At 48.0% G+C, this 13,446-nt stretch overlaps 1 protein-coding gene across 1 annotated transcript in view; it reads left to right on the top strand.

Moving 5' to 3' along the window:
- Window positions 1-3,206: 3,206 nt before the first annotated feature.
- Window positions 3,207-13,446, top strand: part of C7 (complement C7) — a 59,815-nt gene continuing 49,575 nt past the window's right edge. Inside the window, exons 1-3 of the mRNA XM_083154324.1 lie at window positions 3,207-3,362; window positions 8,178-8,257; window positions 11,713-11,788. Of these exons, the coding sequence (XP_083010450.1) occupies window positions 3,357-3,362; window positions 8,178-8,257; window positions 11,713-11,788 (162 nt within the window). The 5' untranslated portion in view covers window positions 3,207-3,356. The remainder of the gene's footprint in view (window positions 3,363-8,177; window positions 8,258-11,712; window positions 11,789-13,446) is intronic.

Here is a 13,446-nt window from a genome sequence, read left to right as displayed (position 1 = left end):
TGTGAGAGGGAGGTGGCTGGGGCAGGGCTGGGTATATGTGCATGGGAGGGAGATGGCTGGGGCAGGGCTGGGTATATGTGTGTGAGAGGGAGGTGGCTGGGGCAGAGCTGGGGTATATGTGTGTGAGAGGGAGGTGGCTGGGGCAGAACTGGAAATTAGGTGTGTGAGAGGGAGGTGGCTGGAGCAGGGCTGGGTATATATGTGTGACAGGGAGGTGGCTGGAGCAGAGCTGGGGTATATGTGTGTGAGATGGAGGTGGCTGGGGTAGGGCTGGGTATATGTGTGTAAGAGGGAGGTGGTTGGGGCAGAGATGGGGTATATGTGTGTGAGAGGGAGGTGGCTGGGGCAGAGCTGGGAATTATGTGTGTGAGAGGGAGGTGGCTGGAGCAGGGCTGGGTATATGTGTGTGAGAGGGAGGTGGCTGGGGCAGGGCTGGGTATATATGTGTGAGAGGGAGGTGGCTGGAGCAGAGCTGGGTATATGTGTGTGAGAGGGAGGTGGCTCTGGCGGAGCTGGGGTATATGTGTGTGAGAGGGAGGTGGCTGGGGCAGGGCTGGGCATGTGTGTGTGTGAGAGGGAGGTGGCTGGGGCAGGGCTAGGTATATGTGTGTGAGAGGGAGAGGGCTGGGGCAGGGCTAGGGTATATATGTGTGTGAGAGGGATGTGGCTGGGGCAGGGCTGGGTATATGTGTGTGAGAGGGAGGTGGCTGGGGCAGGGCTGTGTACTGTATATGTGTGTGAGTGGGAGATGGCTGGGTCAGGGCTTGGTGTAACTGTCCCTCACCTGCAGTTCTCCTACCGGGCAAATATGTGTGTCGAGGATGCAGTCAACATGGGACTGAACTATATTCCGCAGCACCTGGATCGTCTGGGTACCTACACAAGAGTCCTATTTGTTGACTGTAGCTCAGTGTTTTACACAATTGTTCCTAGCATCCTGCTCTCCAAACTACTCCATCTAGGGGTCCCAAAAAAAACCTGCTCCTGGCTAGTGGATTTCCTGTCAGACAGGAACCAGGTGGTGAAAGCTGGTAAATTCTCCTCAAGTGTTTGCACGATCAGCACAGGGCCCCTGTAAGAGGTGTACTCTCTGCTTTTCTCCCTATGACTGCACCTCTAAAAATCAATCGGTAAAAATATAAAAAATTGTAGACAACACCACCATCAAAGGTCTAATCAGTGATGAGGACGAGTCTGTCCACAGATGTGAAGTGGACCAGCTGGCATCATGGTGTGGCAGCAACAACCTTGCTCTAACCCACTAAAAACAGAAGAGATGGTAGTGGACTTTAGAAGGAAAGCGACTGTCATGCCCCCACTCATGATCACTGAAAATGTGGTGCCGTTAGTAGATTCCTTCAAGTTCTTATGGTGCAAGGTCTCCTAAGACCTAAAATGGGAGCCCAAGTTCACCACCATAATTGTAATCGCCCAGCATAGGCTGTTCTTCCTGAAGCTACTCAGGAAGTTCAACATCCCTCAGAATTTGTTGCTCCTCTTCTACTCCGCTAATGTTGAGTTTGTGCTAAGTTCCTAGATCATAGTCTGGTACGGATCCACCAGTGAGGGGGACAGATGCAGGCTACAAAGGGAGGTGAGGATGGCTGAAAAGATCATTGGTACTGGCCTCCCCCTGTTCAGGACCTGAACTTGTCAAAAAACGTGCCGGTAAAATCGTAGAAGACCATCTGCATCCTGGCCTCGACTTGCTCAAAATGCTTCCATCTGGCAGGTCCTTCAGGGCTATTCCTTTAAAGTCAACTAGAAGCTTAAAGAGCTTCCTCCCCCAAGCGGTCCACTAAATGAACAATTCTAGCATGACCCCAAACCATTATCTGCAAAGTCATATGCACGTTGTCTATGTATATTGTATTGCATACTCCCCCCTGTTATGTTGTCTCTTGGTAGTTGCATTGGCAGTATACGGATGTATTCCTGGCCAATAAAGCTGATCCTGATTCTCATATAATAAAGCTGCAATGCTAATTAATTAAGAAGAGGGAACATGTGTGCACCAAGCATCAGGTCCCCGCAGGAGATACGCTCTCTGCAAGACTGCAGCTGGAGATGCGTCCATGGCTGATAGTGTCGCACGTAGGGAATCCGTACAGGTTTAGAGAGACGATATGCAAAACAATCTATGGCCCTTATTCTGGTTGGTGCGGCCGGAGCCGCACACGGTGCCCCGGCCGCACAAACCAAGCCCCGCCCACGAGACGGATCGCCACGGCCGTCCGTACACGGACGGCTGGCGATCCGCATAAAAATGGTGGAGGCGTACGCCTCCACCATGGTGGGAGCTGCCCCCTGCATTCGATGGTCGTCGACCATCGAAGGCAGGTCCGCACGCCCCAGCAGCTCCCGCAAGCTGAGACCACACGGACAATCGTCCGTGTGGTAGCTTGTATGGGGGCTGAGAGCTGACATCTGGCGAAGTCAGCTTTCCGCCCCCATGAGTTGCGTCATGCCCTCATTACCATGCATACGCCCCGCGTTTGCATGGGAACGCCCATGAAACGCGGGGCGTACACATAGGGAAATGAGGGCATGAAGCCCCTCACGCCCCTATACGCCCCCTTTGCGGCGGACGAAATCCGTCTGCGGCGAAGGGGGCTGCACATGCGCAGATTGACCTCTGCGCATGTGCAGTGTCAAAACATCGGCGGTACGGCCGCACGCGGGCCGTACCGCATAGATTAGAATAAGGGCGTATGTACAGATGCAATGTTGGTGTACAGGCACCATTTAAATACTAAAGGCCTGTATATTCTATTCCAAATGAAGAGCTTTGTGAGCATGGCCGATATTCATGAGAAGGCATAAATTCATTAAGGGGGATAAAAGACCCCCCTGAGGGGCATTAGGAGCTGTCCCTGCCTTAGGCATTGAGAAATTCTTGTAGAATAGGTGGTTACTAGTCAATCGACCAAAAAAAGAAATAAAAAAAAAAGAAGATATTTCAAAGAAAACATTTCCTGCTGACCTTAGAACTAGAATTTCCTATAGGGTAATACAGCCAGCGTAACAGATTTATTAACAGCACTGGTGCTGTTGAGAACTTTTTACATTGATTTGATTTTAGGCTATTTGCATGCCCAGTGCCCTGCCCTGCCAGGAGTCACTGGACATCCCACATCCTCCAAACAGCTGGATGGCATCAAAGACAGCAGCCAAAGGGCAGGCCTGAGAAAAAGGCAGGGAGAAGGCGGGCGAGCAGTGATTGCAATAAACAGGATGCAGAAAGCAATTATCTCTATCTGCAGAAAAGGACATTTCTGAGCTTCAAGTACACCTCAAATCCCGAGAACCCTCTCAGTTTGCTGCTGGAAGCGAAAGTGTCCTGACCTCCTGCAAACATGAGGGTAAGCGATTATACTACCCCCTATAATAAGGCTGCTGGCATCCACGGATAGGATTGTACCCCGCTCTGTAAATGGGTCAGTAATTGGGGATTATGCAAGTGGAGGTGGGCATTGTGTCCCATGTTCTAGGGAATATTATTTATGACAGATTATTGTCATAATGTTCTGTAAAATCAAAGTGTAACCGGCAGTAAGGGCCTTATTCTAGTTCACTCTTTCTGACAAAATCCTTCTTAGATGGACAAAACCATGTGCACTGCAGGGGGGGGGGGGGGGGCAGATGTAAAATGTGCAGAGAGAATTAGATTTGGGTGAGTCATCTTGTTTCTGTGCAGGGTAAATACTGGCTGCTTTATTTTTCCACTGCAATATAGATCTCACTTTGAAGTAAAACCCCACCCAAATCTAATTCTCTCTGCACAAGTAACATCTGCCCCACCTGCAGTGCACATGGTTTTGTCCATCTAGGAAGGAATTTGTCAAAAAAAGTGAACTAGAATAACCCCCTAATTCTCCAACTGGGACCATGTTATATTATTGACTATTATATTTGGTGGTATTTTATTGCATGGGTCCTCAAACTGCGGCCCTCCAGATGTTGTGAAACTACAAATCCCAGCATGCCTTGCCACAGTTTTAACACTCCCTTATAGCAAAACTGTGGCAAGGCATGCTGGGATTTGTAGTTTCACAACATCTGGAGGGCCGCAGTTTGAGGACCCATGTATTAAAGCTTGGACAGGTAAAAGTGTGAGAGACAAAGCGGGCTATTCATGTTGGCTCAGTAAAAAGCGTACATTCGCTGCTTACCGAGCAGTTATACGCTGCCCGCCGGGCGAGCGAACTCACGCCCCCCCTTCCCCGAGCGAACGGATACATTTGCATTTGAGTGTACAAGGGAAAAATCATTCGATGGTCTGTGAGCATCGAATGATTGTTCCACCCGTTTGCACTGCAGGTCTGCACAGGTGATATTTTTTCCGATGCGCATGCGCAGACCTGCAACATCGGTCCCCAGACTGAATTCGGCCAAATGCGAGCCAACCTGAATGACCCCCCCCAAAGTACCATTCAATTAGCTCCTGTCATTTTTCAAGTCTGTAACATGTCAGGCAGATACTGACTGGCAAATATTTTATCGCTCATCACTTTAATTCTCTCTGAGCTTTGATCAATACTCCCTATAGTATTTTATAGAATTTATTACATAATGGGGGTTATTCTAGTTGACTCGCTCATATGCGAATTCGCTCCCTTGCGAGTCCACCAGAACACATCCTGCGAATGGCAGGCCGCCTGCCGCCCATTCGCACGCAGTGCACATTTGCACGGTCTGCGAATAGATGTTTTACATAAACATCCATTCGCAGGCCGGGGGGAAACTCCCACATCTTTCAATGGCCGCCGACTATCGAAAGATCACTGATATATGCATGCGCATTCGGGAGAAAGTGGGCAGGCAGTTGGCATCCGGTGATGTCAGCTGCCCGCCCCCATCGCCCACATCAACCAGCCATTTACATGGGAACGCCCAGCATTTTCATGGGAACAGCCTCCCCTTGCCCCCTCCCCCCCCCCCAATGCCATTCGCCCGCAATGTAAATTTACTATGTCCAGTGTTTTGAATTACGTGAATATTTCTTTCCACTTGCAATAAGAATTGTTTTACATTTGTTAAGCCCCATACACACGGGGCGACGGTCATTAAGCACAGATCGCTCAGCACACATCGCTGGCACAAATGCGATGCACCCGTGCATAGGTGTGCGCACATAGAGTGTTAGAGGTGCACAGGCACCCCCTAATGCTGGGCCCACCCTTATATACTTTTGCTTTTTAGAAATGGTATTCCATTAAAACAAGCGCCCATCAATCAAGTATGTGTGTTTTGCATTGTTACTTGTACTAGACCATTGTCATATCACTACATACCTGCGTCATCCATATATGTTTATGACTTTATTTGCATGAACTGTTACACAGAGTAATTAGAAGATTAAAACTGGAATATTCATGAGATTATGGTGTGGCTGAGAGATGTTTTATATTGTAGTGAGTGCCAATAGATGATGGTAGACACACCGGATTGGTGGTGTTAGACACACCCAATGGGCGTGTAAGACACCCCCTAATGAAATGTGCTGTGCACGTCTATGCACCCGTGATGTGTGCTCAGCAATATGTGCTGACCAGTGTTCTCTGGTGGGAACAATGGCGATCTGATTAGATTTTGACAGCATGCAACACAGGGTCGCTTGGTCTTCCCCTCACCAGCATGGGGAGCTTCGGGTCTCCCTCTTGTCTGCGTCGCCGGGGGAGAACCAGGAGTACAGTGGTGCTGCTGTTGGGGGGAACACAGGAGTGCGGTGGTGGTGCTGTCAGAGTGACCACGGTAGTGTGAAGGTGGCGTTATTGGGGTGAGCACGGGAGTGCGGCGGCGGTGATGTTGGGGTGAGCACGGGAGTGCAGGGGCACTGACTGCGGGGTGAGCATGGGAAAGCTGCCACTGGCGGGGTGAGCACTGGAGTGCAGCGGAACCGCTTCCAGGTTGAGCATGGGACAGTGGCACAGCTGGTGGAGTCAGCACGGGAGTGTAGTGGCGCCGCTAAAACTGGAACAAAAGACTGCTGCACCACTAACCAATTTAAAAAAGGAGGAAGACAAAAAAACTTCAAATGGGTGCAGGGGATTGCTTGCTGGGCCTTGGGCCCCCCCAAATGGCCGGACCCAATAACAGTTGCATCCTCTGCACCATCCATAGTTAAGCCCCTTCTGGTGCGATATCACCTTCCAGTTTATCACTGCTTCATCACTGGGCTTGTGAGTCGTTCCTATGACACGCCTCTCAGATGTAGCAGTACATGCCTGCACTTATACTGTAGGTGTTATTTCACAGTCTCACTGCAAATGCTTATTTAACAGCAGCCAAGTATGCAGCATACGGAATTATGACCTGCTGTCCGAGAAATCCAGGAGCAACCTGGACATTGTGGGACAACATGGACGCCTTGGTGGATGCGGGGGAAAGAACAGATGTTTGTATTTAACTTGCTTAAGGCCAACGGCTGGCAGTAGCCTTTGATAAATATCACAAAGCCCTGTATCCATACTGTAGTTCAGTGGTTCCCAAACTATTTTAAATCACGGCACCCTAGAGCTTCAAAATTTTGGCAGGGCACCCCTAGGCCAAATATTTCTTTTAGAAAAATTCTGAAACAAATATTAAATGAAGTAACTTGTGTTTAAATGTCATCCTTATGTGGTCCGTTACATGGCGATGGACAAGATTTGCTTCTGTTTATATACATATTTTATGATTGGCAGCCACCAGCACTGGCATTGCCTCTTACAATGACCATAAATTGTAATTGTTCCTGGACCACCTACCTGAGGCACCCCTGCAAGTGTCCTGAGGCACCCCAGGGAGCCAGGGCACACAGTTTGGGAACCACTGCTGTAGTCATTAATCTAGCACTTTTTAGGTCTTCATAAAAGGATAAATATGTCTCAAATATAAACCGTCTTTAATATTAAGTATCTCAAGTTTAAATGTACTTATCTTAGATTATTAATAATTGTGGCAGATACAGCATGCTTCCACATGAGGATAATGGAGAAAGTCCAGGCCACGTTTCAGAGCAGCAGCAGGAAAATTAGATCCAGTCCAGGTTTCCTAACTGATTTCAACAGGGTTGGGCTGATTAGCAGCACCTGTGGCTTTGTGATATAAGTGTTTCCAGGGCAGGAGGTCATTGTTCCTGATGGTGTAATAGCTGCCCAGGTGATAGGCCGGGGATGTGGGCTTCGGAACATACTGAGGAGTTTGTGCTATGCTGTGGTATCTGTATGCTGCAATACTGTATCCATCCTTGCCTATGCTGTTTACCTGGTATGCTGTGTACCTGCTACACAATAAAGACGTCATCTTATCCAGTGTATGTGATTCCTTGTCACATAATAAACTCACCTGATGTACTGTACTGTATATGTATTCTCATGATGGAAAAGTGTGAGGTCAGATTACCGCCATCACCACATTGTTCCCTGTGACTGATGCAAGACAGAGAAGCCCCTTCTCTGAACGGCAGGGCCGGCGCTACCCACTCAGCAGCTCCTGCAAAGCAGGGAGGCGCCATGCTGAAAAGGCGCTGTCTCCCTGCCTGCTCTGCTAAAGCTGCCTCAGCCCTCACTGTCACTGCCACCTGCACGCCTGTCTGACAGCGGGCGGCAGTATGGAGAGGCTGAGCAGCTCCCTGCACCGCGCACACACTGTCCTCCTCATGCGACCTGCCCCCTCTTCCTCACAGACACTTGCGCTGAGGCATGTAGCGCTGTCTGTGAATGCCTGGATGACATGTCGGGGGAAATTTACTAAAGGAAATTTGTAAAAAATACAGTAGGTGTATTTGTATCCAGAAAGACACTTATTTTTGACATTTACTATCCCGAAAATACAGCAATTCGTATTCGTATTGATAGTACATCAATATGATTATGAATACGAATTGCCATATACATGTACTGTACATGTACCCGAGATCCTCTATACAGTAGGATCGCATGTTGCATACACTCCCACAATCGGGCTGCACCTTGTTGCAATGGCAATGTGAAAGGGCGCAAAATGTATGGTTTGCAGGAGGGCGCAGGACACCCTAGCACCGGCCCTGCTGAACGGTGTTACATATGCCATTGTTTGCCTTCTGATGGGTTGTTATAACACTCGGAGGAACATAGAAATTGTGTTTTTGGAGCTGTAACCAATGAGACCTCACCTTGCAATGTGTAAACCACACGCTTTATGTTTATCCCTAGAAGCCGCTGTTCTGTCTGGTGTGGTTCTTGGAGATTTGGCAAGTTGCTGCCATCTGGCAAGGTTTATTTGGGGTTGACAGGTAAGACGATGTTCCGTTATTAGGATATTTCAGCTTAACCAATTGGTTTTTCATAGCATCCTGGTTCTGCGTGTCTTTGCCTGGGGCAGATTGGGATGGAAAACCATTCTGTGGAGTTTCTGGAAGCAGCCCTAAATGGGGGTGGGAACAGGAGCTATTATATACTGTACATATATATATTTATACACACACACACACACACACACATATATTTCTAATATGTTAAATGCACATTCTATGTCTGCATACCTGATACAAAGGGATACATACGCGATACCGGCTGTGGTGATGCCAGCGTTCAAAAGACCAGTGCAAGCATCCCTAAACAGAGGATCCCGACAGTGTCTCCCTAAGTGCCCTAACTTTCCTTGCTTGCAGCCTAACCCTAACATTTGCCCGCCCCCCAAGCCTAACCCTAACACCCCCCATAGCCTAACCCCCCCCCCCCCTCTGCAGTCTAACCCTATTACTACACAGTAGTGGCTAACCCTAACCCCTGTACCCCACTGATTAAACCTAATCCTGCCATATTGCAGTCTAACATTTACCTTCCCATCTAAGTGCCTAATCTTAAGCCCCTCCAGACAGCCTAAATTTTTATTAATCATGCATGTAATATATGGGCTGGATCTATCCCCCGGGGATCACCAGTGCTACCTGGAATCAGCCTAAACAATTACAGTGCTAGCTCGGCCGCGCCACAGTAAAATGAAGAAAAAACCTGCAATTGTGTAATTTGTGCACAGAGAGAGAGAGATGACAGGCTGCCGCTGCTTCTCTCTCCCCAGCTCAGCATACTGCACTGAGCAGCATTTGCTAAGCTGAGGTAGGGATGGCCATCGATCATCAATGATTTGAAATCATTGATGGTTTATGGCCGATGTCGAATACTTTTTCCATCGATGTGAGAAAACCAGATGGTTTCCCTACATCGATGGCAAAGTAGAACCGATGTTTAATTTTATTTTATTTTTTTAAAAGTGCCGGGACACGGAGCATGGCTCCGCCCCTGACACCCGAAAGTCCCGCCCCCAAGTTCTGATTGGCTCAGGGGCCATTCAGTCAAGTATGATGGATGACAATTGATAGCTAAAACTATCGATGGTTATCAATTAAATAGTTTGACACTTTCGATGGCTGGGCGCAAACTTGCCATCGATGGCAACAATCGATGGCCATCCCTAAGCTGAGTAGAAAGGCTCTCGACAGCACTGGTTAAGCCTGCCATCTGGCCAATAGGAGTCCTGGGTGGGCTTTAAACTGCACTGGTTTATGCTGATTCTCCAGCACCGCAATGTGCCCAAATTAATCAGTGCTGGTGATCCCTTGTGGATCGATCCAGCACATATATAATACTGCAGCCAAATTCCTGGGAATTTTCCTTTTAACACGGGATTTTTGGCAGTGTGAACGGGTTGCATATCCGGATTTCATATACGGGTAAAACCCTTCTTTTTACCCGTGTCTGAGATCCGAATATGCAGACACGGGTTGACCCGTTCACACTGCCGAAAAACTCGTGTTTAAAGGCAAATTCCCGGGTAGAACTTCTTCACCCGGGAATTTGCCTTGCAGTGAGAACGGGGGTCCAGCGCGGCAGTCCCCGGCATTTTAATGCCGGGTAAAAGCCGTGTCTTTCTCACTCGCAGTAAGAACACGGCATTACATGCATGTATATATGTGCACTGTGATCCATCCCCCCCTGCAGCACCAAGCTCTGCAGCAGCTCAGGCTGCCGCCCCTGCTCTCCACAATCACTTTCCACAGCTTAGTACATCTCCCCCTGTGAGAGACAAACAAAAATAGGTTACATCTGGCTGTGTTTAGTGCTTTTCTCGCAGTGATTGAACTTGTGACAGAGAATGCGTCCTGCGGATGTTTAGTCATACACGATAAAGAAAGCTAATTAGTCAGAATATTTTTGTTTATTATTGTCACATTAGCACTGGCTCTAATTAGTCCACATTAAGCCCTGTAATAATAATTAGTGTTCCTTTTGCCATGGCAGCCTGGAAATTTGTATATCAGTGACGGTATGTCAAGGAGTCGTTTTATAAATAACCATAACTTACATTCATTTTGTAACTAGCGGTGAACTGAAAAAGCAATGGTTTCTATAACAAAACCATTTCAATAAAAAATGCAAAACATGGTATATGCCGTTCCATCACCAGCATCTGTTAACTGATACAATGTAAACGAAACAGATTTACTTCCCGGTATGAACGCTTTATTCTCAGACACCCCTTAATTACAGCGCTCACACAGGTAAGGGAGAAAGTACCTAATCCCACATTTATTGGAAGGTAATTTAAAAAACACACACAATCACCAGTCTCACCAAAAGTCCCACAAGAAACTCCAAAACGCATTAGAGACAGTTACCCCAGTATAATACAGTTCCTACCGAGATCTTGGCCCTTATTCTGGTTCACTCGCAAAGGCAAATTCCTTCTTAAATGGACAAAACCATGGCCCTTATTCAGATCTGATCGCAGTACAAATATGTTCTCAAATTGGGCATAACCATGTGCACTGCAGGTGGGGCAGATGTAACATGTGCAGCGAGAATTTGATTTGGGTGGGGTTTTGCTTAAAAAATTATCAGTCAGTATTTTCCCTGCACAGAAATAAAATAAATCACCCAAATGTAACTCTCTCTGCACATGTTACATCTGCCCCACCTGCAGTGCACATGGTTTTGTCCATTTGAACCAGAATAAGCGCCCTTTGCCTACCTGACCCTCTCCATGAGGGAGAAAATGCATTCAGATGGAGTGTTTGCACCAGGGATAGAGGTGGTGTAAGTGTCCACTGATTATAATGATGGCTATAAATATGTACAATTCTGCTTAAGATGATACACTTTATTATTTATCTATTTATTAACAGTTTCTTATATAGTGGGGGTGAGGGAATCCCCTGACATCGAGCAGATACCAGTGGTAGCAATAGCATACCTCCCACCAGTCCCGCTAATTGGACACTGTCCTGCTGTACCACCCGTGAGTCTCATTGTCCACCTGGCAGGAGGTACAGTTGATCACCACTGCTCTGCTTTGCAAATGTGATCAATGAAAAGATGCTGTACGCATGTGCACGGCTGTGGAAATGGGATCGGGATGCTGGCCAGCTACTCAGAGAGTCCTGGAGATGACCCCAAAATGACAAAAATTAAGGGTTGCAGTGCTAGGCCATACCCCTCGCCCTGTAGACCTGACACTCCATCCATACCAACCCCCCTTTTCACAGCGGCCACACGTCCAGTGCGGCAAGTCCTGCTACCTTCATGCTCAAAGTTGGGAGGTATGCAATAGCCCCCACAGACCCCCACCCGCAAGCCACCCAGCATCCCCAAAGCCACTGCATGGGCTATTGCTACACCACTGTATACAGCAATAGAACACAAATCTGCCAAACAGCCATCAATCAATCCATGTGTTATGTGTTTTCAGAAGTGTGTCGCCGGTAAATTGCTATTGGAGCACATTTGGTGCATGGTCAGAATGTGACGGCTGTAGTAAAACTCAGGTATGTGACATCAGGCGGTAAAGGTGTCATCGGTCTGCTTTTGTACAAAGTCTATTCTTTTTTATTTTTATAAACATGTTTTTGTTGAGCACATCACAAATGTGCAGAGTACAATTGGAAATAATGAAGAGGGAAAATAAAGGAACATTGGGGAAGATGTATTGAGCCTGGTGAAGTGATAAATTTGTGATAAAGAGGCGATAAAGTGGAAGGTGATAACGCTTCGCCAATCAACTCTTAACAGTCATATTTCAAACACAGTAAATTGGCTGGTGCATTATCATGTTCCACTACTTTATCACTATACTGTACCAGGCTTAATTTATAAAAGTAGAGTTGCAATAACTGCTGTGATTGACTTTGCTGTTAGTAATTCAGGATATGTTAATAGAACTAAACCTATGGGGTAAATTTACTGACGATGTTGTTGAGTTGAGTAATTTACTCGACACAAAACACAACAGCGTTTGCACAAATGCGAATGAAAATCACAGTAGAACACACATGTATGAATCAATAGCAGTAGTCACAGAACTGGGGTAAATTACCCCAAATGGGGTAAAAATGAAATTCCTGGGGGTAATGGACGGTCGCGCTGCCAAGACACAGCCGGGCATGCATATGTATCTATATGCATGCCCGGCTGTGTCTCGGCAGTGTGACAATCCATTACCCCTAGGAATTTCATTAATTGCATATAGAATCTATATATACAGTAGATTCTAATTCTATGCATGCCCGGCTGTGTGTGTGTTACAGTACTGTAGTGTACAAGGACCTGGCGCAGTGCATCAGGCCCCTGTGTATAACACGCTTCCTGTGTGATGCCCCAGGCCCCGCCTCCAAGTCCACCCGCTTCTTCAGTAGAGTCGACTAGTTGCTGCGGCATCTCAGCAGCGCACAGTCTGTATTGCCGCTGCGGCGCCAAGTGTCTTTGCCTGGTGATAAGCTCCTGTCAACGTATACCCATCTCTAGTCTAGGGAAAAAAATTTGCACAGACGGTCACTAATAGATGACCCTTACATCACATTATCAATGGCTATACCACACACAGCCTGACAGCCATTGTTGATGATGATAACTACCATGTATGGCTGTGTGTGGTACAAATTGTGTACCACACACAGCCATATATGGGCCCTTATTCTGCATCGTGCGGTACGGCCCGCGTGCGGCCGTACCGCCGATGTTTTTAGTCTGCACATGCGCAGAGGTCAATCTGCGCATGTGCAGCCCCATTCGCCGCAGACGAATTTCGTCCGCCGCAAAGGGGGCGTATAGGGGCGTGAGGGGCTTCATACCCTCATTTCCCTATGTATACGCCCCGCGTTTCATGGGCGTTCCCATGCAAACGCGGGGCGTATGCATGCTAATGAGGGTATGACGCCACTGATGGGGGCGGAAAGCTGACGTCGCCGGATGTCAGCTCTCAGCCCCCATACAAGCTAACACACGGACGATTGTCCGTGTGGTCTCAGCTTGCGGGAGCTGCTGTGGCGTGCGGCCCTGCCTTCGATGGTCGACGACCATCGAATGCAGGGGGCAGCTCCCACCATGGTGGAGGCGTACGCCCCACCATTTTTATGCGGATCGCCAGCCGTCCGTGTACGGACGGCCGTGGCGATCCGTCTCGTGGGCGGGGATTGGTTTGTGCGGC

The sequence above is a fragment of the Crinia signifera genome, chromosome 1 (genome assembly GCF_055691185.1).
Source record: "Crinia signifera chromosome 1, ASM5569118v1, whole genome shotgun sequence".
In the NCBI taxonomy this organism is placed as follows: Eukaryota; Metazoa; Chordata; class Amphibia; order Anura; family Myobatrachidae; genus Crinia; species Crinia signifera.
The sequence above is the reverse complement of the archived record's forward strand: the minus strand, read 5'-3'. Positions and strand labels throughout refer to the sequence as shown.